This window comes from Mirounga angustirostris, unplaced genomic scaffold, assembly GCF_029215605.1.
Source record: "Mirounga angustirostris isolate CCGP_5_RB_7025 unplaced genomic scaffold, mMirAng1.0.hap1 SCAF_2, whole genome shotgun sequence".
Classification (NCBI taxonomy): domain Eukaryota; kingdom Metazoa; phylum Chordata; class Mammalia; order Carnivora; family Phocidae; genus Mirounga; species Mirounga angustirostris.
In genome coordinates, this window is record NW_026991710.1 from 90,273,528 (window position 1) to 90,299,772 (window position 26,245).

Consider the following 26,245-nt stretch of genomic DNA (forward strand, 5'->3'; position numbering starts at 1 on the left):
CATTACTAAGCCCAGTGTCAAAGAGCTTACTGCCTATGTTTTCTTCCACGAGTTTTATGATTTCAGATCTTACATTTAAGTATTTAATCCATTTTGAGTTAATTTTTGTGTATGGTGTAAGACTGCGGTCTAGTTTCATTCTTTTGTATTTGGCTATCTAGTTTTCCCAGGACCATTTATTGAAGAGACTCTCCTTTCCCCATTGTATATTCTCAGCTCCTCTGTCATAAATTCATTGGCATATATGTGTGGGATTATTTCTGGCCTCTCTATTCTGTGTACTGATCTATGGGTCTGTTTTTATGCCAATATCATATTGTTTTGGTTACTATAGCTTTGTAATGTAGCTATAGTGATGCTTCCGGCTTCACTCCTTTCTCAAGATTCCTTTTGTTATTTGGAGACCTCTGAGCTTACATACAAATTTTAGGATTGTATGTTCTAGCTCTGTGAAAAATGTTTTTAGAATTTTGATAGGGATTGCATTGAATCTGTAGGTTGCTTTGGGTATTATGGACACTTCAACAACATTAACTCTTTCAGTCCATGAGCACAGATTAGCTTTCCATTTATTTGCATCTTTTTCAATTTTTTTTCTTCTTTTTATCAATGTCTTTAGTTTTCAGTGTGTAGGTGTTTATCCTCTTTGGTTAAATTTATTCCTAAGTAGTTTATTCATTCTGATGTAATTGTAAATGGGATTTTTTTCTTAGTTTCCCTGTCTGCTAGTTCATTATGAGTGTGTAAAAACATAATACATTTTTGTATAACAATTTTGTATCTTGCAACTTTATTGTATTCATTTATTATTTCTAACAGGTTTTTGGTAGATACTTTAGGGTTTTTTATATGCAATACCATGTCATCTGCAAAGCACGACAGTTTTACTTCTTCCTTTCTGATCTAGATGCCTTTTATTTCTTTTTCTTGCCTAATTGCTCTGTCTAGGACTTCCAGTACTATACTGAATAAAAGTGGCAAGAGTGGGCATCCTTGTCTTGTTCCTGATCTTAGAGGAAAAGCTTTCAGCTTTTTATCACTGAGTATAATGTTAGCTGTGGGTTTGCCATATATGGTCTTAATATTATGTTGAGGTATGTTCCCTCTATGCCCACTGTGTTAAGAGTTTTTCATCATAAGTGGATGTTGAATTTTGTCAAATACGTTTTCCTGCAGCTTAAAATGATTTAATGATTTTTATCCTTCATTCAGTTAATGTGATGCATCACATTCACTTGAGGATGTAGAAACATCCTTGCATCCCTGGAATACATCCCTCTTGATCATGTTTTATGATTTTTTAAAAAAGATTTTATATATTTATTTGACACAGAGAGAGAGAGATAGCGAGAGCAGGAACACAAGCAGGGGGAGTGGGAGAGGGAGAAGCAGGCTTCCTGCTGAGCGGGGAGCCCGATGTGGGACTCGATCCCAGGAGGATCATGACCTGAGCCGAAGGCAGACGCTTAATGACTGAGCCACTTGCGCAATTCAGTTTGCTAACATTTTGTAGAATATTTTTCCATCTATATTTATCAGGAATATTGGCCTGTAATATTCTTTAATTGTGGCATCCTTGTTTGGTTTTGGTATCAGGGTAATGCTGACTTTGTAAAATGAGTGTGGAAATAATCCTTCCTCTTCTATATTTTGTATGAGTTTGAGAGGGATTGGTATTAATTCTTTTGAATGTTCGGTAGAATTCACCAGTGAAGCTGCCTGGGCTTTTGTTTTTGTTTGTTTGTTTGTTTGTTTTTTAACTCACTTAATCTCCTTACTAGTAATAGGTCTCTTCTGATTTTCTTGGTAGGGTATATGTTTTTAGGAATCTACCCATTTCTCCTGGGATGTCCTATTTGTGGGCATATAATTGCTCATAGTAATCTCTTATGATGTTTTGTATTTCTGTGGTATCAGTTTTAAGATTTCCTCTTTCATTTCTGAATTTATTTGAATCCTCTCTCTTTTTTACTAGGTTAGTCCAGATAAAGATTTGTCAGTTGTTTATCTTTTCAAGAACCAGCTCTTAGTTTCATTGGCCTTTATTTTTCTTTAGTCTTTATTTCATTTATTTCTGTCCTGATCTTTGTGATATACTTCCCTCTGCTAACTTCGGGCTTTGTTTTTCTTTTTCTTTTTCATGAAGTTAGGTTGAGATTTTCTTTCTTGAGGTAGGCATTTATCGCTATAAACTTCTCTCTTATTATTGCCTTTGCTGCATCCTGTATGTTTTGCTATGTTATATTTCCATTTTCATTTGTTTCGAGGTATTTTAAAATTTTTCTTTTGATTTCTTCTTTGACCCATTTGTTGTTCAGTAGCATGTTGTTTAATCTCCGCATATTTGCAAATTTCCCAGTTTTCTTCTTGTAATTGATTTCTGGTCATGTTATTGTGCTTGGAAAAGATGCTTGGTATAATTTCAATCCTCTTAAGTTTATAAAGACTTGTGTTATGGCCTAATATATTATCTCTCTCGGAGAATGTTCCATGTATGCTTGAGAAGAATGTGTATTCTATTGCCTTTCAATGGAATGTTCTGTATATATCTGATTAAGTCCATCTGGTCTAACAAACCTTTGTGATTATCCAAGCAGTCTATTTTGTTTTTAATGTCTCCCAGGAGTTGAGGATATGCCAAGATCTATCAATGTCCCAAATGGGAGGATCTCTCTCAGCTCTTGGATTCAGGTTGATTGGGTGATAGACCCTCAGGCAGAGCAGCTTATAACAAGTGCAAATATATAGTCCTGAGACCACAAACATAAGCCTGCTGGTCACCACGGCAAGGTGATCTGGAGGGGTCCGCTGGCAGCAGCCACAAAAATCAGGGCAGCAGACAAGACCATATGCTCCTTTCTGGGAAACACCTGCAAGCTGGAGCAAGGCAGAGAAGAGCACAAAGATGGTGCCCACCAGCCTCTGTCCCTGGAGAGTACCCCAGCAGCCCCCTACATGTGTGTTAAGTTAGATGCTTGCCCCTTAGTCTGATGCTTTCAAATAAACAAATGAGCCTCTTGATCAGCTGTTTCTGCATTGGGCCCCGGGATGGGTGAGTCCCAGCACACAAGGCTTTTAAAAGCCGCTTCTCGGGTTGATATAGCCCTGCAGGTCTTGTGTGCTCAAACCTCATTGATTTTCAAAGCTAGATGTTTTGGGGCCTCATGTCCCAGTTGCACATCTTAAAAGTTGGGATGTCTGATTGTGGGGTTCAAACACTTCACTCCTCAGGGAAAAGCTCCAGGTTTTCAGTTGACCTCCCCATTACGGGTCATTGTGCCTAGGGTGGGGTTTATGGTGAGACTGTGTCTCAAGTCACTCCTACCAACTTCAATGTGGGTTTTTTCCCGTTCGCCTGTTGTGTAGGAATCTATCAGCTGGTTTTTAGAATTTTTTTCAGAGGAAACTGTTCCATATGTAGCTATAGATTTGGTGTGTCCATGGGAGGAGGTGAGTTCAGGATCTTCCTCTGTTGCCATCTTAATCTGGAATCTGCCTTTTCTTTTAATGACTTTAACTCAGTTCTACTCTGTGAACTTAAGGATCAAAGTCCATAGGAGCACAGAAAATTATATACACATCCTAGAGATGTCGATCAGCAGATTGGAGAACACTCAAGTACATTTCTTTCACTCCTAGGTGTGATTAAAAATGGGTTTGGTCTCAGCAAAAACATATGAGGTGGCATCAAACATTACAAGATGTTAAGATAAAATCTCCTGAGCCAGACTTTCTGCTCAAGATTGCGAAAGTTCTAAGAATTAGGTTTGCTTCTCAGCTCTTCTCTCCTAAGTTCTGCAGTCTTGCTCTGGACACTTTTGATTTTTTTTTTTTTCCCGGTACCAACCTAGTGTAACTCCAGTTTAAGGCTAAACCCTTATAGAGAACCCAAATCACTACCTCCCACATAAGACAATTCTGAGTAGCTAATGATTTATAATTTCAAACTGTAGACAATTATGGAAAGCTGTATTGAAGATTTCTGCTCCAGCTCTGGATTAAAACAAATGCCTAGAATCAGTGAGCAATCTCTCTTGGCTACTTCAATCACCCTGCACATCCTTTCTAAGTCTGTGATGCTTATCCACTTCCCAGGATGAAAAAATTTAAAAAGGCCACCTCTCTGTCCACCCTTATACCAGTATAATGAAATGGAAGGAGGAAAAGTAAACCATTGTTTTATTATGCTGTTAGGGAAATGCCATGTATGAACAATGAAGTATTTTAATTATATATATTTGATTCCAAATCCTAAGGCTCTGAAAACTGTAAGAACTATTATGGATGCAAATGAAGGCAGTGAGGATTGCTTGGGTACTACAGACTCCTGCCGGCCTGACAATTTAGGATAAGCAATGACAGGAAGGGAGCAAACAACCCCCACCAATTTTCACCTGCAAATGCTTTGCAACAAATGGTAGGGAAAGAGTTGCAAGGAGACCTAGCTACCAGTTAAACTGTTGGTATCACTGGCTAAAGGAATTGCTGGTTGTAAGGGAGAAACCCAGCGCTCTATTTCACATGCAAAATCAAGTGAGAGCTAGGCAACCTGTCAGGTCCACGGCATCATCAAAAACAAATGAGCAGGTCCTATCTGGAGTGCTGGGGTGAAATCCAGGGGAGAAAAATTGATCGCTTTCATGAAAGAACTGCCAATACTTTTAAGATTGAGGTCAGAAGAAGCTTGCAATAGTTGTTTCATGTGGGAAAGGCATTATATTTAGGAGGATGACTTTCACTTATCTAACAGCAGTGGGTAATCCTAGCGTAAGTGACCAATGTTTCTTTATTGAACCCTGATCTCATGTTTTTTCTATGGTTCTCCACTGGCCTCGAGGACATGGGGACCATGAAGGGAAGGAAGATTCAGTTCTCAGTATTTTCAGTTAATTTTCTGCTCACTAAATGGCCCTCTTCAGAAAAAAACTTGTAGTACTTTCGCATGTCATTCCTTTTTCGGATGCGTTCAGCCAGTCTACCACTGTGGTTAAGTCAACTTAATAATGGGGGCGGGGAGATGGGCAAAATAAGTAAAGGGGATTAAGAGGCATAAACTTGCACTTATAAAATAAATAAGTCACTGGGATGAAGAGTACAGCATAGAGAGTAGTCAACGGTATTATAATAACTTTATATGGTGACAGATGGTAAATTAGACTTACATTGGTGAGCAACTGCACGATATATGGGATTGTTGAATCACCATGGAACTAATATAACATTATATGTCATTATATGTCAACTATACTTCAGCATTTTAAAATTTTTAAAAATTACCAATGTCAGCATCATCTGATGCATTCCAGATTAGGCAATTTCATAAAAAGTTAGGTCTGAACATTTTTTTAAGGAATCAATTCTTCATTCAAAATCTTACAGTTTTTGTTCGGTTGGTTTTTGTTCTTTTTTTTTTACCCTGCTAACAAAAAGGATTGCTTAAAAATTTGTGAGGTAACACAGGAAGTTTAAACACTGCAATCTGTAACTCAGTCTTAACCCAGAACAATCCTTAAAAAATGCTTTAGGGGTTATTATACTTATATCCTAAATTAACATGCGATTCTTCAGGAATGCTCATGTTATTTCTCACACATGTTTCAGAAAAGCTGTCATACTCCAGCTATTTAAATACTAATTCATTTCGGTAAAATGATTGAAGACGTACGAGTCAGCTGTTTCGAGTTGTTATAGCAGTAGTAATACGAACATATTACTGAAGTCCCGTTTTTGTCCAAACTCAAATATATTACAGAGAATTGAAATTACAATGAAAGAATCTCAAGTTTAGTGTTAAATTACAGAAAAGGCATGTGCCAAAATATTAACAATAAGTATCTGTGTGTAGTGAGATTAAAGGCTCTGTGTTTCCCATGGTTTCAGTCTTATACAGAGGGACTTTTCTCTTTTATAACTAGAAAAAGAAATTATTTAATAAAAAAATACTACTGAATAGCATTTCCAATTATAAGTAGGCAAATGTTGCCAAGTGGACTGCCTTTTTGGCAGAAGGAGAGGCCATTCTTTACCTGTGCTTACATTAACCTGAAGCTCTTTCCATGCCTTACATTGGTGATGGTCTGAGTTTTCTATAAGCTTTTTTAAAAAAGATTTTGAGGGGGACAGAGAGAGAGATAGGGGTAAAGAATCTCAAGCAGATGCCAAGCTGAGCTCAGACCCTGCCAGGGGGCTCGATCTTACGACTATGAGTTCATGACCTGAGCCAAAACCAAAAGTCACACATTTAACCAACTGAGCCACCCAGGTGCCCCTAAACTTTTTACATTTATAACAAACTGCCATAAATCATAAGCTTATGTCTTATCTGGACTTAATCATTACACAATGAGTGGATGTTTTTGGAAGGAAATAGATAAATCAGGCAAGTCTGGAGTCACAGAGTGACTTGCAGGTCACTGCCCATCCTAAAGTAAGGAGGGGCCAGCCCGCCCACTGGCCAGAGCCCAAAGTGCCACCTGCAAAGCAGAATGACCTTTGTTTTCCTGGCTTCTTTTCAGTAAGTCCTTTTCACAGCAGCTTGGAATTCTCCCTCACAATGCACATTTTTATTTAAAAAAAAAAAAACAAGCAAAATATCATGCATTTACTTACTTAATTATTATTCTCTTGGAATTAAAAATGGGTAGTTCCTGGATTCAAGGGAGAAGCGGAAAATTTTTCTTGTTTCCCCCTTTGGAAAGAAAGACTTTCCAAAAGAGGAAAGGCGAGTTACTAACAACTGTTTACAAGGCCCCCCTCTGTTCATTTCCCTTTTTAATTAAAAAATATATATATATTTTTATATTATATATATATACTTTATAATATATATATATGGCACCTATTTGGACCTTAAAGATGCAGCATAAGAGCAGACAAAAATTCCTGCCCTTGGGGCATTCATAGTTCAGTAGGAGGAGAATGAACAAGATTAGTAAAACACAGAGTGGGCTAGAAGTTAGCAAGTGCCAAGGAGAAAAATAAAGCAGGCAAGGGCGGTAAGGAGTGTGTGGTGGGGACTGTTGTGATTTTAGACAGGAAGGCTGAAGAAGGTCTACCAAGAAGGTAAAAAAAATTTTTTTTGAAGATCTTATTTATTTATTTGACAGAGAGAGAGACAGCGAGAGAGGGAACACAAGCAGGGGGAGTGGGAGACGGAGAAGCAGGCTTCTCGCTGAGCAGGGAGCCGGATGCGGGGCTCGATCCTGGGATCATGACCTCAGTTGAAGGCAGACTTTTTTTTTTTTTTAATTTAATTTAATTTAATTATGTTATGTTAGTCACCATACAATACACCATTAGTTTTTTTTTTTTTTTTTTTAAGATTTTATTTATTTGAGAGAGAGAATGAGCATGAGAGGGGGTAGAGTCAGAGGGAGAAGCAGACTTCCTGTTGCGCAGGGAGCCTGATGCAGGACTCGATCCTGAGACTCCAGGATCATGACCTGAGCCGAAGGCAGTCGCTTAACCAACTCAGCCACCCAGGCGCCCCACATCATTAGTTTTTGTTCTAGTGATCCACAACTCAATTGTTTTCGTGTAACGCCCAGTGCTCCCTGCAGTACGTGCCCTCCTTAATACACATCACCGGGCTAACCCATCCTCCAGCCCCCTCCCCTCTAAAACCCTCAGTTTGTTTCTCAGAGTCCATAGTCTATCATGGTTTGTCTCTCCCTCCAATTTCCACCCCTTCATTTTTCCCTTCTTTCTCCTAATATCCTCCATGCTATTCCACATGTTCCACAAATAAGTGAAACCATATGATAATTAACTTTCTCTGCTTGGCTTATTTCACTTACCATAATCTCCTCCAGTCCCATCCATGTTGATGTCAAAGTTGGGTATTTATCCTTTCTGAAGGCTGAGTAATATTCCATTGTATATATGGACCATATCTTCTTTATCCATTCGTCTGTTAAGGGCATCTCGGCTCTTTCCACGGTTTGGCCATTGTGGACATTGCTGCTATGAACATGGGATGCATGTGGCCCTTCTTTTCACTACATCTGTGTCTTTGGGGTAAATACCCAGTAGTGCAATTGCTGGGTCATGGTGTAGCTCTATTTTTAATTTTTTGAGGCACCTCCACACTGTTTTCCAAAGTGGCTGTACCAGCTTGCATTCCCACCAACAGTGTAAGAGGGTTCCCCTTTCTCCACAACCTCTCCAACATTTGTTGTTTCTTTCCCTGTCCATTTTTGCCATTCTAACTGGTGTAAGGTGGTATCTCAGTGTGGTTTTGATTTGGATTTCCCTGATGGCTAATGATGATGAACATTTTCTCATATGTCTTTCAGCCATTTGTATGTCTTCTTCAGAGAAGTGTCTTTTCATATCTTCTGCCCACTTTTTGACTTGATTATTTGTTTTTTGGGTGTTGAGTTTGAGAAGTTCTTTATAGATCTTGGAAATCAGTGCTTTGTCTGTAGTGTCATTTGCAAATATCTTCTCCCATTCTGTGGGTTGCCTCTTTGTTTTGTTGACTGTTTCCTTTGCTGTGCAGAAGCTTTTTATCTTTTTTTTTTAAGATTTTTTTTTTAAATTTATTTATTTGAGAGAGATAGCACAAGTAGGCAGACCGGCAGGCAGAGGGAAAGGGAGAAGCAGGCTCTCCGCCGAGCAAGGAGCCCAATGCGGGGCTCAATCCCAGGACCCTGGGATCATGACCTGAGCTGAAGGCAGCCGCTTAACCGACTGAGCCACCCAGGTGCCCCCAGAAGCTTTTTATCTTGATGAAGTCCCAAAAGTATGGTGCTGGGAAAATTGGACAGTTATATATGGAAGAATGAAACTCGACCATTCTCTAACACCATACACAAAGATAAACTCAAAATGGATGAAAGACCTCAATGTGAGACAGGAATCCATCAAAATCCTAGAGGAGAACATAGGCAGTAACCTCTTCGACATTGGCCACAGCAACTTCTTTCAGGATACATCTCCAAAGGCTAGTGAAACGAAGGAAGATGCTTAACGACGGAGCCACCCAGGCGCCTCAAGAAGGTAAAATTTGAGCAAAGACTTGAAGACGAGGGAGAAACCATTGGAATATTCAGACAAGGAGCATTCTGGGCAGAGGAGGGAAAGTGGGAGGAACCTGAAGGAGCAGTCTAACTAGCACGTTTAAGGAACGAGGGTGAGGGGGGACGGGGGGCTGGGGGGTGGCGGAGAAGGGGACAGGAGGGGAGGAGGAGAGGGGAGGTCAGAGAATAACAAAGACCAGATTGTGTAGGGCTTTGCAGGCCTTTGGAAGGCCCCTGCAATTACATAACATCAATCTCAGATTTCTTTTTTTTTTTTTTAATTGAGATATAAGTGACATAGAGCATTATATTAGTTTTAGGTGTACAACAGAATAATTCAATATTTACACATATTGCAAAATGGTCACCACAATAAGTCTAGTTAACATCCATCAACACAGTTATGATCTTCGTTCTTGTGCTGAGAGCTTTTAAGATCTATTCTCTTAGCAACTGTCAAATATGCACTACAGTACTATTAACTATAGTCACCACATGGTACATTACATCCACATGCTGTACTTATTTCATAACTGGCAGTTTGTACCTTTCTGCCCTCTTGCCTACCTCCTACCCCCTGCCTGTGGCAACCACCAACCGATTCTCTATCTACGAGTTTGCAATTTTTTGCTTTCTTTTAAGATTCCACACATGTATGAGATTATACAGTAATCTTTGTCTTTGTCTGGCTCATTTTCACTTAGCATAATGCTCTCAAGGTCCATCCATGTTGTCACAAATGGCAAGATTTTATTCCTTTTTATGGACAAATCATATTCCATTCTCTCTCTCTCTCTCACATTTTCTTTACCCATTCATCCATCGATGGGCACTTAAGTTGCTTCCGTGTCTTGGCTATTACAAGTAATGCTGCAATGAACACAGAGGTGCATGTATCTTTTTAAGTTAATGTTTTCGTTTCCTCCAGATAAATCCCTGGAAATGGAATTGCTGGATCATATGGTATTTCTAGTTCTAATTTTTTAAGAACCCTCCATTCGGTTTTCCATAATGGCTATGTCAATTTACATCCCCCCCTAAAGTGCACAGGGGTTCTCTTTCTTCTGCATCCTTGCCAACACTTAGTGTTTCTTGTCTTTTCCAGATTTCCTAAAGCTTGCCAATAGTTTCACAGATGAAGCCTCAGGATACCAAATGCAGACTGGACTGGGGTACGTCTGACACAAGTGACCACAAGAAATATAAAGGATGAACAGTGAAATGACTGAAAATGCCGAGCACACGTGACTGGAGGAGTGGCCAAAGGTGAGACTTTTTTAAATCTATTAATTCAGAAACTCTGTGCATGCCAAGGTGTTCCAGGAATGGCCTGACACAGTTTGGCCTCAAGGAACTCATGGTCTCCCAGGAGGCACATGGGGAAGGCAGCATATGGTCTGGTTAAATGATGCACAGCAGCGAGCTTGGTAGAAGCTGTGATATGTCCTAAAGTGATATGTGGTAAGACTTCATAGAGATGGCATTCTAAGTGAAGTCCAAGCGATGGCTAATATTTAAAGGAAAAAAAATGGAGGAAGAATGAAGAAAGAGAAAGAGGTGTGGGGTGTTCAGAGACATGAAATTAGGATGGGCAAAGTGTGTTTGTTTTGAATGGAAACATATGTTGCCTTGAATGGAAAATGTGTATGGGGCAGTGGTGAAAGGTGGGTCAGGGTAAGATCTTAATTTTTTTATGGACAGACTGAAGTTTTAACTAATAGGCAACGGGGTTTCAATGAAGGTTTGGACAGGAAAACGGAATGTGTGGAGTGTGGAGTCGCTTGGACAGAGAAAACATTTGGGAGATAGCAAATACTCAAGAAGTAAAGCGGTGAAAGTCATGACTAGAGTGGCCAGTGTGGACATGGAGAGGTGTAGACAGCTACCGCAGATATTTGAGAAGAATTATATAACCTAGTGACTGGTTAAAAGAGTTATTTGTATATTTTGAAGGATTTAAAGATGTTTGCTAAGAAAATGGTGACAAATTTTGAGATATTTTATGGGGTCAACAAAAAGGGACCTGGCTTGAAGATTTTAAATTTGAGTGATGATATGCCAAATATTTTGAAGGGTTACAGACAGGGGAGCAAGTTTCAGGGGTGAGGCACTGCTAAAAATAAAAACCTGATAGGGCGAAGTTGGCAAATGATTATCGGTATTTCTCCTTTTCCTGTTTCGTTGAGCCAACACAATCTCTCAGTGGGTATAAACAGAAGAGCCACTTCATTTCCCATTCAAGTTGGGACATTTTGCGAGCGAGAGGGGAGCTACGAATCATTACAGCAGGACAAGGGGCAGAGAACGAGGACTGTCCAGAGGCAGTAAGCACGTACAGATCCCAGTTTATAAGCGCTCTCTTACTTTTTCAAGGATGGAGAGTTGCCCATTCCTTATCTTTATTACTGCTCTTGTTTTCTCAAAAGGAGTCAAGCGATTCAATTAGCATCACTTCATTGTCATTTGAGGCTATAGTCTATTCTGGTTAATGAAGTAGCTTAGGTCCTGTAACTCCTCTCTATCGATGCTCCTGGCATGACTAATGAAGTGTGGAGGGGGAGTGCCTAAAGGGTTCATGTGTGTGTGTGTGTTGTGTTGTGTGTGTTGTGTTGTGTGTGTTGTGTGTGTGTGACACACTGAGGAGGAGCAGGCAGGGAAAGAACTCTCTTTATCCTGTAGTGGTCATTTGTTCGGTAGTTCCTCTGCTGCAAAAGTAGTTTAACAGAATAGCAAAATTGATATTCAGGGGCGCCTGGGTGGCTCAGTCGTTAAGCGTCTGCCTTGGGCTCAGGTCATGATCCCAGGGTCCTGGGATCGAGCCCCGCATCAGGCTCCTTGCTCCGCGGGAGGCCTGCTTCTCCCTCTCCCACTCCCCCTGCTTGTGTTCCCTCTCTTGCTGTGTCTCTGTCAAATAAATAAATAAAACTGATACTCAAAATGAGTCCAACTATGGAGAGTATTCGGCAGCTGTCAGGTAGGAAGGGACTCAAATCCAACTCAAAATGCTAAAGAAAGTCACTATCTTTCAGACTTGACCTGTCATCTTCATGTATGAAAATGTTAACAGGGTGCCCTTCATCAGGGAAGGAAGTCAACTCTGCAAGTACCGAGTAAAATGTAGGGATGATTTTTCCTAGGGCAGTGGACTTTTTTGCCTTTACTGTTTATTAGGCTCCCTGCCTTAGTAATTTATTGAGTTTTTTATTCAGTGTAGATGCTTCACATTTCTCTTGATGCAAAGGGAAACAAAATGTGTTTTGCTGTCGCTCTTGGACGTGACCTTTGAAACAACCATGTTATCTGGCTATTGTGTTATCTCTAGTCTCCGTGGTTTTACAGTTTATTTTTGAGAAAAATCTATTTGATTTGGCAAAGAAAACTTTTATACACCCTGCCTTCAGGAAGGAAGATTTTTCTATACATCTATTAGTTACAGTTTAAAAAATGAGACAGAAGCTGTGATTTATAAATATGGCATCAGAAGCAAAGCATGCAATGATTTCTATGGTTCTTTGATAAAATGGCACAAAATCCAGAGAGGAAGAAAGGCACAAAGTATTGAGATATATATATATATATATATATATATATATATACACACACACACATACATATAAAGGCCAATATATATATCAATAAAGTCATATTTTACATTTTCAAATAGAATCTACGTAGAAACAAAACATTTTGACAAAATGAGATGATGAACAAATGTTTAAGTGAGCAATATCTGACTTCCATCTGTCTATACGTTGTCCATCAGACCATATATCTGTATACAATATAGAAATACTAGATGGTCTTCAAGAGTCAAACAACAAATGGACAGAAAAGAGAGGTCCTAAAATTATTCTTTCAGCCATACATACATTCTTAACTCAGGACAGTTGTCTGAAAAGAGAAAACACAAAATATTCTTAATTCTAACTATAAACTTGCCATTAGGGAGGGAGGGGAAGTGTGAGGGTCAATAGGGCAAAATTTGTGTTTGGATATAAGCTTGTTTTATTTAATGTATACCAGCATTTCGCCAGAATCTTATTAAGTACAATTGCTAGCTTTTCTTTTGAAAGTAGATTTTTTTCATTATTTGCTTTCAACTAAAACAAAAACAAAACAAAAAACATGCCATCCATACTTTGTATCAAAGCAATTATCTTTTTTTTGTTTGACCTATTTGTAATGACATAAAAATCTTACAAAAAAAGAGCTGAAGACTTCTTTCGACCCTCATTCCCTCTGCCTTGCCAGAAACAGAGATAATCACTAGCCTGAACATTTCAAATGTTATTTTTTTGCTATTACTGCATATATGTTAATAAATAAAATGTAGTGTTAATTTGGGTTATGAAACTTTTCAGACGAGGCATCACATTCCCATGATTATTCAGCAGCTTGCTTTTTTTTTTTTACTACTCAACATATGCTTTCTAGAGGTATCTTTTCCTTTGTTACTTTTGCCTCCCTTGGTGCTACATTTAAAAATGTGAAATTTCTAACGTCTTACCAATACAATAGGAGCTTTACTCCTGTCACATTGATAGTTTACATACCCATTTCTTTTATATCATTACTATCACCAGAATCATTCTCTGTAATGTTGTTCTTTGTAGATCAAGAGGGACCACTTTTGGTAACCATAGAACAAAATACTAGACCAGAGGTGCTTGAGTTTAATAAATTGATTAAGTTATTCTGAAATTTGTCATTTTCAACATCCCATCATTATACAGGTCAGGGATGTATTTCCCCTTCAACAAGTTTTTTAGATGTCATATTTTGTCATCTGAATAGTTTCAGTTGGTTTTACTATGTATTTGTTGCCTTAACAATAATAAGACTGTTGCTAATAATTCTCTAGATATTCAACACTGATGTGTGTGTAAAAAAAATCACAAATAGATTTAATTAAACGCCATTCATCTGCCGCTCTGCACTGTTAAACATACTTTTCTAAATGTTTCTGGTGCTGTCTTTAAACACTTTGTTCCTGGAAATCTCACTAAAGAAAGACAAAGAATATATATATCTTTTTATTAAGCTTGAATATATTTTATACTTAAGCCAACACTGAAATTAAATGACAAAGTAAAAATACAGCCAGGAAATAAAAATGAGTTTCAATGGGAAAAATGGCCAGTTAATAACAAGGTGAGAAGTCAAACTGCAAAGCACGGAACATTTGACTTTTTTTTTTTTAAAGTGATTATTTTTGGTTGGTCATTTTTTTTTTTTTTAAGATTTTATTTATTTGACAGAGAGAGAGAGAGAACGAGAGAGGGAACACAAGCAGGGGGAGTGGAAGAGGGAGAAGCAGGCTCCCCGCGCAGCAGGGAGCCCGATGCGGGGCTCGATCCCAGGACTCTGGGATCGTGACCTGAGCCGAAGGCGGACGCTTAACGACTGAGCCACCCAGGCGCCCCAGAACATTTGGCTTTGTGCAAATAAAGCCTAACACAGTCGAGGCCAGAGTGAATCACCAGGAAACGTGAGTCAGCAAATCTGGAGCAAGTGTGATACTGGCATCTAAAAATCTGCAGCACATCTTACTCTGATGTACACTGACTAGGCCCCCTGCTTTGAACTGTTCTAAGTCGGGGACCAGGAAGGCTCCTTGAAACTTCTAATGCTACCAAAGACAAGAAAACACTGCCCCACAGATACCGGATGAAGGCTGCTTGGGTCAGAAGCATGCACATCTCTCCCCCATCTAGAAGGATTTGGAGTTATTAAATAAATACATAGAAAATGCTTTACAAATCAACTGTAGTAACCCAGCCAAGATACCATAGCAACATAATTTAATGACTCAGCGATGTTGAAGAAGAATGGATCAGAGGCACCTTGAAGTGTTCGATGATTTTTGCTGGGAGAAACAATCTCATCTAAAGGATTTACTCATTCAAAGTACCAGAATTTTTCTCAGTATTTATCCTAAGGAAAGGTTCAAATATCTAGGGCCAAATGCCACACAGAATTAGCTCATCAAATAAAGAAATGCTTGTCCTTAGGTCAGGTGGGATGTAGGTAGGGCACTGTGTCATCATCCCAGTCATATTCCTAAGGACTCAGTGACGCCAGACGCTGATGGTTTGAATCTGAAAAGGGTGGGGCAGGTGCCGGGTGACGGGGAGAAACTGCCAGGAAAACTTGGAGAAATCATTCTCAAATAAAATGAATACATTGCAGGCCTGGTGGAAACTCAGTCGTGATCATATTCTACTGACTCCATCCAAACTTAGAGGACAGCTTTCAATAAATTAAATGGTATATGGCTCGTTTGAAGGCGACTATCATATATTCAGTCAATATCCAAAAGTAAAGAGAAAGAAGAAAAATATTCTATTGGCAATTCTTGCCAAACTAGATTAAACCCCACACTACCTTCTGAAGTAGATTGGTATGAAGACAGGGTTTTATTTTTGCTTAAGTACTCGGCATATCCAAATTAATTCTTATCTCAGTTGTCTTCGTTCATGAATAAACACAGTGTCTGGCATCTGCAAATGAGTCTCTGGCTACTACAAAAGGCTAATGGGCAAGCTTGAAATTATCCCTAAGCAGCAAAATACAGACACATACACACACACAAAATCACATTTTCAATGATTTTCAAAAAAAAAAAAATTAGCTGTTCCTCCCTTCCCTGCATTTTTAAATCCTCTAACTCAAAATTTTGGTTCTCTTTCTCTTTCCTTCTTTTTCCAAATAGATCATATCTTACCCTATAGTGGTGAAGAGGGGGGAAGTCGAACAGAAGCAGGCCATTGAATGCAAGAATGTCTACCGAGCAAGGAATTTTTGAACTTCTCTGTTGGGCCCTATTGGCAGATGGACTTGAAAATTTGTGAATTATAGTAAGGTAAAAGCCATTCAAACATATATTCTTTTGGGAACTTGGATTTTGGCACGAGAGGAAGGAGATGTAAGAACATATAAGTAAAATACTCTCTACTAGCAAATATGAATTGCAAGTATCAAAGCCAACTCTTGAAAAAAAAATCTGTTTCTAGCCTCTGAAAGGCCTAGAAATAAGAACTACCTTAGCCACAACAACACCCCCAGAACTCAGTGGTTTGTAAATACTATCGCCCCTCCCCCAAAGGAGCTAGGGTTCCTTGGAGAAATGGCTCATCCCAGTTCTGGGTAAGGAATATGCAATATGCCTGGCCTGGAATATCTTGTCATCCCTGCTCCCCTGCAAAAAAAAAAAAAAAAAAAAAATCAAGCTATGAGCACTATCAGTGCATGTGAAAGGATTCAGGAGCCAACTTGAAGAGACTCACACTGGCCAAAGATGGATAATTCAGCATCAAAAAGAATAATAGCAATGAACAAAAACATACATAAATCAAATTCGTCTAAAAATCAATGACACATAAAGTCTAAATCCATGAGTTCATAATGATACCTAAGGAAAAAGAAACATTATTATTTACATGCCACGTAATCAAATTAAGTTCTCTTTTGGAAAATGAGAAATATGGCAAAAGAATCAAGCACTTATCCTGCTTTGCTATAACTGTATATACTTTAGGATAACTGAATAGTTGATAAAGGTAAATTTCTTCTTGTCGGATGTGAAAACTAAATATAATCAAACTTCTAGATCTAACTACCAACTAATAAGGAATACAGGGGACAGCAGAATGCAATCAGCAAGATCAGCAAGTCTGGGGAAACTGTGAGGGGCAAATGTGTGCTTTGTTTGAAGGATGGATGGGGAGTTGGGAGTTGGGGAGGGCTGAGGAGAGAGGAAAGTAGAAAACTGTAAGTTAAGAGAAACCAACCAATGGAAATGTATGGATCTTACTCTGATCCAGATTCTTAAAAATAAATTGAAAAAAAATTTCATGAGACAACTGGGAAAATCTGAACACTGAAGGATAAAAGATTATTACTAATTTAAGTGATCATAATACTCTGGCCGGTGTTTAAAATGAGTACTTAACTTTTAGAAGTGGTATCATTTCATTCAAAAATAGCTAAGTTTGTATTATTTCCAAAGAATTTGGGGGAAAGAGGAAAGTTGGTAGATGAAAGAAGATTAACCCATTTGGTAATAATTCTTTAAGCAGGGTAACTGGTGCACAGGGGCACTCCTTGTACTCTTCTCTGCTCATAAGTGTTCAAGTTTTAAAAAAAACAAAAGATAAAGGCTTTTGTTGAAAACTCCGTAAAATGCTGAAAGGCATCATTAGGATAAAGATTAACTTTTTCCTTGGGACACCTGGGTGGCTCAGTTGGTTAGCTCCTGACTCTTGATTTCGGCTCAGGTCACGATCTCAGGGTTGTGGAATCGATTGAGCCCCGTGTCACACACTGCGCTCAGCGGGGTGTGTCTGCTTGTCCTTCTCCCTCTGCTCCTCCCCCCAGCCCTGTGCTCATGCTCGCTCTCTCTAAACTAAATAAATAAAATCTTAAAAAAAAAAAAGATAACTTTTTCCTCAAATACCAAAATACTTTAGTAGAGGCAGGCTCTGTGAACCTTAGATGTGAACGAAAATGAAAATGCTACTTTGTATTACAGAGAATCATGTCCTGATTCAGATTAAAATTGAAGAATTTTTTAGTGACAGGTCCAAATCATGAGTACTTCAAATGTTGAACTTACAAAATGCACCGAATTAGAGGATAGCCAGTGGTGGCACGCAAATGAGTGTTTGGACGCAGGGATCTGACATAATGGAAATGTGCAGATCGTCAGAGTTTATGAACATTCTCTTCCTGCCTGATTCTTTTTAAAAAGCCTTAAGTGACTAATGAGGGTTTTAATGATACCCTCTATTTCTGCTTAGTGGAACAGTTAATATGTAGTATGAAAAAACAAAAATGAATATTCATAAATATTAAAATAGTTACTTATTTGTAGGATATCGACATCTACTTCCTCCACTCCCCCTTACCCCAAGCCTAGTTACAAACTCGTGGGTTTTGACCAGCAGAACACAAATAGAGCAGGTGCCTTTGTTAGTGTTGAAAGTATTTTCTGGCACTTGCATGGATACCGGCTGTGTGCTAATTAATCTTGTGATGGCCTAGATCATCAAATATTACAAAGCTAGAAAAGCTCCTTCAAGCTTCCAGGAATGTGTCTGAATGTTGGCTGCCAGGTGCCTCTGGAGAGATGGGCCTGGTCCTGACAGCCTCTATGATGAGTTCTAGCCAGTACGAAGTAAGAACTGGTTGCATAAACATAAGCCAGCAAGTCAGCTCCAGGCACTGGGGGTGAATGGTGCCTTTGGGGATGCAGAGCTAACAGCATTCTCTGGTCTAGTAATACTGACAGAGATAGGTGTCCAGTATCCAGTCATGTGTCTGAGTGCCATTTTTTGATAACATATTAGTCAGTAACAGCATACCCAGCACATTTAAACCCTACTCTGCCATTGATCAATAGTTTACCAGTGTGGCTTTGCATTTAGCCCTTCGGCTATATTTAAGCAACAACAGTAATGGAACTGACACATTGCTTCTAGGCCTACAAGATAAACTGGATCACTGCATGAGCAGTTTGGACAAGAAAGGAGATAGCCTGAAAATAAGAGACTGAGTATCATATGGCAAGTTGGTTGCAATGAAGGCCCACTCTCTGGACATGGCTTTATTTTATCCCCGATGTATTGAACAATCCAAAATACGTGCTATAAAGTGCTCAAGCATTGCTTCTTTCAGCCAAGTCTGATGAAATGGATGGACTGCATTGGGAAAATGAAGAAAAACCTACCTGAAGACTGCAAGGGTCAGAGACCAGAGCACTAATGGTTTTCTCAGTTCAAACTTTGCCCGTTTGTTCATCAGGTGCCGACCACCAAAGATAAAGGCAGCATACAGAGCAGAAAACAGGAAAGATTTCTTCCTGCAACAAACAAAAACCCAATATCTTAGGAAATAAAAATCTTTAAGCAATTTATTTTTATTCATCAGAAATTTATATTTAATAATTATTTGTAATTTTTTATACCAGTCCCTCTTTGTAGTGCTGAAAGCATATTCTTGGGAATGTGCCCCTTCACTGAAGAGAGAATGTTTAAATGTCTTTTTGGTGACATGGCATTCCATGGAAACCTCCCTTGACAAATTAGGTCATTCTAGATTAACCAACACATGTCAGAATAGATCTATGTTGTTTTTGGGCTCCATGACTTTAAAAATTTTGACAACATAACATTAAGTTACAAAAAGAAAATTTTCACTCAGGGAATTAAAACACTAAAACCAAGCTACTTAGAGCACTTGACTTAGGGCACCCCCAATATGGATTCCTGAAATCTTCTCCACCAAAGGAGCAGGTATTAAGTTTCAATATTATCATTAATAATAGGGATAACTGGTAGACATCATACAATACAATAGGAAGAACATAGAACTACCTAAAATATACTTGCCTTAGAGCTTGAACTTGAACCTAATCAAAATCTGATTTTACTACCTATTCTTGGGAAATATAAACTGTGGGACCTTCTGTAGGACAACTGAACTTATTTCTTCAGTAAGTCAGGAGTTGGAATCCAAATGTGGGACTCTTCTAGATTAAGAAGCGACTTGAGAAACTACAGTCAAAGGTAATAGGTAGACTTGGGGGAGGGGGGGGTCTTTATTTGAGCAAACCAATTGGGAAAAGACATTTTTAATAAAAATCAGAAAGTGTTAGTCATAATTTTAAAAGTATGTACTTAATATTTATGGGTGAAATTACATGTCTTGGATTTGCTTTAAAATATCCTAAGAAACAAACAAAACCAAAACAATACTCACGGTAGAGAGAGGAAACTGGATTAACAAAAGACGAAGGAATACAGGGGCTCATTATTCTCTCTTTTTATCAGGCTTAGGTGGAACTCTTAGGCAGAAATGTACAAGCAATATGAATTAGAATCTCTAGGTCCTGCTGGTTTATTACTGTACCAAGAAGTAAACAGTGGTATTGATAATGCCAGTAAGAACAAAAATAAAACCCACAAGATTCTATAGAACTATGATTCCAAAGAAAGTAACAGAGGCCTTGTAAATAATTTAAGCACCTGAACGAACTTCCTAAAAAAGCAGTATCTCTTAAAATGGATATTCCCCACTCAATGAGATTCAAAGGGAAATTGTTGAAAAGTAAGTTACAAGCATAATACAAAAAGCAAAATGAATTAACCTAATGAGCATTTTTTGCAAAATGCCTCCTGTTTTTCTCCCTAATTACTGATACCGCTGGTATGTATTGCTGACTAAGGAGGAATCTAATTATTTACACAAGCAACACACCTACTTCAGTGAATGCATGTGATCTACTTGGTGAACACCACCCAATAAAGTGGTAATTCCAGAAACCAACCCAAAAAGATGGAATAAACCACTTCCAACTGAGGTTTGCAGATTCTTTTTGAAACATAAGACCTGGGCACATAGTCACTACTTGATAAATATTTGTTGGATGACCATGGTCTTGTCATATCAAATTTTCTGATAGGGAAAAATAATTATGCACCTATATACTTAGGTGCTCAGCAAACATTAACTGAGTGAATGAATAGTTGTACTTTCCCAGTTAACATATGAATTACTAAAGAATGAAATATTTGGAAAAAACATGATCCATTTTCTTCCTCCATAAAGAAACAGGGAATTTCTATACTTCAAAGAGAGGTGGAAACGTGAGACAATTTTATGGAAACTTTATTAAACATTTCAAGAAGAAAGTACTTTTGGCTGTAAATATGTGTATAGAATAAATATGAATATGAATGTGAATGAGCATATGTAAGTATACTCATATATATGTTATATATGAATTTAGCAAGTGTATATCACTAAATTGAGTCCTAATTACCATCTGCATTTACACGCATCTAAGCAAGGACTCGCTAAAAAGCAAATTCTATCAGTTGGTAAAGCAATAGTAATATGAAATAGTATATATTCTTTTCTAAATTTTTTAAACAATTTTATTATTCTTTTCTAAATTATAAAGGTAACGATGAGTGACAATATTCATGGTATGATTTAGGGAGTGAGTCCTGTGGGCGGGCACACATAGTGCTAAAGAGCTTTCTCCTTTGATCTTCCTAATCACCCCTAATGTAGGTAGAGCATTATCTTCATTTTACGGATAAGCAAACAGGCTTAGAGGTTAAGCCTCAGATCTCCCTGTTCTCCTGTGGTAAACTTTCAGGAGGAAAAAGGGTGTACCTGATGTGTTATCTTATAGGCATGTAAGAATTCCACAAGCCCTCCTCCTGAATTGCATGGTCATTGTGTAACTGTGTGGCACATTGTTTAACTGTGACTGGACCAAGAGGAATCTCCATGCCTTCATGTTTCAACTATCATATTTTTGGGACAAATGAACTATATATGCCCCCTTAAGCTTTTCCTTAAATTATCTATCATTCTCTCTCTTGCTCATTCAATCTAATTTGGATTTTGGTTACGGTTAGATTAGTTGTATTACTTGCAATTACACACCAAATTAAATGGATGTCTGTATACGACCCTATCATTCTAGCCATTACGGGAAAAATAATGTGCCTTGAAGAACCAAAAAAATACAAAAATCTTCCCTCAGGATGTCTTCCTCTACATTTCTTCAGCTACAGAATGAGAATTAGTCCTAATGCACTATTAAGTGCCTGGCACAGACCCTTCTCTTTTCCATGTGTTTTCTAAAGATTATCTTTACCAACCTTCAGTTCCATAGCTAGGGCAACCAAGTCAATCAATATAGACACAGAGAATCTGAGAATTGCAAGAGACCTTAGAGAGATGGAGCCCAATTTTCTCATTCTACAGAAGAGGGAAGGGGGGATGGGGTGGGGTGCTGGATGACATTAGTTTCTTATGGTCACATAGCTACATACTGTATATGGGCCAAAACTACCAAAATTTTGCTTAAGCAGGTAGGTAAACATCAATTAATTGTCTAGGCTATATCTGAGTCATGTGCTATAATACAAATAAGTTGCTTATTGTATACTTTATAAATCTTCTACTGTGGTGAAATTCAAGTCTGTAACCCTTTAGGTTAATTCAGAATTAAGCTTAAGCTTCTTCTGTAAGAGGGAGTCATCTAAGGAAGCATTAACTCTTACCTCTTCCAACTGAGAAATCGAAATGTATCATTTATAGTTGAATGTATCATGATTTTTTTCCATTTAGCTTAAAATAAGGTAAGATTTTCTTTAACAAATTGGGCAATTTAAATGGACTCAGGCTGCCTTTCGGTTCTGCCATCTCTTTGGTAAAGGTTCAATCATTGTCAAGATAAATAATGACTTCCTGCTAGCCCACTTACTATTTAATGGGGATAGATAACTTCCCTAATGCTTCCATGGTAATCTAATAATACTTCATATTCTGGCAGGCCTCCATAGCTGGGTATAACGGTAACACTACATTGTTTGTTGCTGGATAACTAGCAATTTCCAGAGGATAGGGACTCCTCCCGTTAAAGAATCTTAAACGGGTATCATATAGCCCAAACCTTCACTATAGGTGCTTAATACTTTTCAGGATGGTGCTTCTGTAGCTATAATTAGAGTAACCAACCAAGTAAAGAACATCCAAACGAAATACTGATGTGCTTTGAGCTTGTCGCCCTTGTATTTACTCTTTTCCCCCTTTCCATTTTTGTCATTGATGTGAATGGACATTAGCCCATAACTAGTAAAAACAGATAATGGCTTTATCATTTATCCTCAGAAAGCTGGACTTCTCTATCATGCTACCCTGGTCCAAAACATTCCTAGGAGGTGTTTTTCCTATTCTCACCAGAGTAGCTGCTAATGATTTGTACTTATTGTTCTACCCAATAACACTTGTCAAAGAGTGCGTATACATTCAAACGTTTTTTTTTTTCCCCCCAACCCCTGAGCTTCCACTGAAACCAGGACCTGGCTTGAGTCCCTTTAACACTCACTTCATGATCTCTGTTGGCTGATTTGTGCTCTTCCAAAGAGTGAAACAAGTTCATTTGAGAATGGTGAACTTTTCTTCCATGTGGGCGGCATTTCAACACAGGGTATTATTATTATTGTTATTTTTAAAGATTTTATTTATTTATTTTTTTTAGAGAGCGAGCGAGAGAGAAACAGCATGAGAGGGGAGAGGGTCAGAGGGAGAAGCAGGCTCCCCGCTGAGCCGGGAGCCCGATGCGGGACTCGATCCTGGGACCCTGGGATCACGACCTGAGCCGAAGGCAGACGCTTAATTAACCATCTGAGCCACCCAGGCGCCCTCAACACAGGGTATTAGCTAATGGACACTTTGGGGCAGATGCCTGATCTCCTTTTTGCCTCAGCGACCTTGTTTTTGTGGCTACCACACATGTATAAGGTACAAGGAGTTGTGAAAATGCAAACAAAGCTTTGAGGAAGAAAAGAAAAGGACACCTGAACACCTCACCTGCTTTGGCGGATAGCTACCAAGCACAGAATGTTTTCTAGTTGAGAAAGTTTTCTAGTCAAATAGGCTGAAACTGAGAAAAAATGCTAATTGGTGAGGCCACATCTCTTTTACGACTTCTCCTTTAGTTCAGCTCCTTATTCAAATGAGGAAACAATGCAAGGTTCTGAAAGTAATTTTAAGGCCACAAACAAATTAGAGACCCAGAGACGGAGGAAATAACACTTGTGGCTTTTTGCCAACAAGACATTCAGTGGACCGTTGCCAATGGTGGTCATAATTTGGTAAGAATATAAAGGAAGGTTTTCTTGAGAGGGATCCTGAAGTTGTGCTTCGGGACTGGATTCTGTCCTATTCTTGAGAATTCCCCCAACACTTCATACAGGCATTTTTCTACATTACAAACAATGGGAATTTTCCAGAAGTTGTTATTCACAGGTAAATTATAATTGGAAATTAACTCTGCCCAGAAATTCTGACAAAGAATGATTTGGAGAATAGAGGAAATAGAACCATAATAAATACAAATGAATAGTGACTTTAAAATTGCAAGACAAAGCTGTGACTAAAGTGACTAAAGGGTGTTATTCTAACCAGTTATGTGTGACCCAGGAAGCCAAACAGTTTCTGAGTTTCTTTGAGTTGCAAATATCTCTTTCTTATTTTGCTTTCCTCTCAGATGTGAATGGAAAGATCACAGGTTCTCCTTATTTATTTAATAAAAAAAGGCGAGAAAACCATTTTTTTTTTTTTTTTGGTAATTCAGTTTTTCTATTGTTGAAAGTAGGCCACACTCAAAGTAGACTTGTATTTAGTCCTATGGATTGAATGACTTGGCTACGTATCTCTTTCTAGGAAAGTACACTCCTCTTAAAACAGACGTGTTACAGAAAGTTGTTTGTACCTATATGGTAACATACCATTTTTGCCCCTTGTCACCTTTTTAAAAATCTTGATGAATTCTATTTTCTTGTTGGCTTTCTTTTTACAAGGGGATATAGGACCTTTCTACTTTCAAAATGTTAAAATCACATACACACACAGCCCCATAAACACTGTCATCTCTCTAATACTTAAATTGGCAAGATACCCATTAATTACCTTTGTTTTATCAGTTGCTGATAAAAAATGCTGACATCCAACCATCCGTTCACAATGTAAATGAACGTTATCATTGTCATTTTCAGTGTTTTTAGTATGCCCTTGAATGAAAAAATAATAATGAACCAATCCCTATGTAAGAGTAAATCCTGCTTCTGCCAGTCTCATTAGAAAGACAGGAAAAACGTGTGTTATAGATAATAATGTCTGATAAAAATTCTGAGGAAGGATATATTGCTGTGATGAGAAAATGCTCTGTGGAGGGTGGGCTTGGAGGCAGACCCTTTAAGGCTTTGGATGGATGGAAAGCCATAAATGGGAATTTGAGGTGGGAAGAAAGCAGTACCTTAGGCATGAGTGAAGCTGGGCATGTGTCAGACCTGATGTTTCCTCATGGGTGGGGAGACATGGGAGAAAGTCAGTTTGGAAATGTGGATTAAAGTTCTGGCAGCCGAGTTAACGACTGCATCTTCTCCTCAAGATTGCGTGAGGTGTGTGGTCAGTAATGGGTTATGTATTCATAGTTGACGTACTGGAATCTGTGGCTTAATTTTCCTTTCTTTCCTTCTTTTTAAATAAATAAGAATAGTTTCACTCATGTGTACACCATGATGTGCCTGGGGGGGAGAGAAGAAAGAGGGAAGTGTTATTGCTCGTGACCCCTGGAAAGATAGATGGAGACGCACTGGTTCAGGGCATGGAGAGCACTCAAAGTCTTTGAGCTGAGGTGGGGTGCAGAATAAAAAGAGATGCATTGATTTGGGGAGACTTGGCATTGATTACTTCTCTTCTAGCGGGCAGATGTGGCTGAAGTTTGACTCTAGATCTCTAAGTCAACACACACAGGTTCCCCACAGTCCACACTGCCAGCATCGATAGATGCTTAGGTTCCTGAGTGCTCTGGTGTGGACGGAAGGAACTTCTTTAATGAACTGCTGCTCTTCCCAGGAATTATCAGATGGGACCATCTTGAAGTTTTATTCACTTAAGAATGAATATTCTCCTGTCCTGAGAAAAGAATAGCAAATTGCTGGGTCAACCGTGGCATTGTTTCAAGAAAGCTGATATTTGGTTCAGTGTCCCTAAACTGTCCTCCAGAACAAATGTCACTTTTAATCCTAAAATACTGCATCTTACAGAGATGCGAGAATATTTTCTCTTTGTTTTAGAAGACATGGTTTCATAAAACTGACCAGAAAGATTCAAGTTCAAAGTTAGAATTAAAGATTTTAGAGACCACTAAAACAAAGAAAGAATTAAATTTCTTGCTTTGACAAAGTTTAGAGTTTCTTATCTCCTTAGAAAGAGTAAAGCTTGCAACCACCTGTGAATAAAAATTTTGCCAGGGGTCTTGGTAGACAAATCTCCCATTTCAAACTAATAACGAGCTGTGCATTGACAAACTCATTTGTAGTTTCTGGTTTGTTTGAGAGCATGGCTCAACTTGATTACCTGGTCCTGATTGTCACTTTGAGTTAGAATTGCTAAGTAACCAACTAACCATCCTGTATAATAATACATCAGCTACTGATACTAGTCATGGCAAAACAGTACATTCTAGAGGCCATGTAAAAAAAAACAATAAGTTCTAAATAGGAGACAGCAGGCAGAAAGAGAATTCAAAAAGTGGTTCCATCAGCACTTCACTTTCATTGTGCTAATTCCCTTAAAGAAATGCCCTTTGTTCTAAGAAAAAGAAAGCTCTCATCTGAATTTCCAATGAAGAAACGTTC

At 38.5% G+C, this 26,245-nt stretch overlaps 1 protein-coding gene across 5 annotated transcripts in view; it reads right to left on the reverse strand.

Moving 5' to 3' along the window:
• ELOVL6 (ELOVL fatty acid elongase 6) overlaps positions 1-26,245 on the reverse strand; it is a 131,182-nt gene that overhangs the window by 32,966 nt on the left and 71,971 nt on the right. For all 5 annotated transcript variants that reach the window (XM_064584953.1, XM_064584956.1, XM_064584957.1 and 2 more), the window contains one exon: positions 18,748-18,879. In XM_064584953.1, coding sequence (XP_064441023.1) covers positions 18,748-18,879 — 132 coding nt within the window. The remainder of the gene's footprint in view (positions 1-18,747; positions 18,880-26,245) is intronic.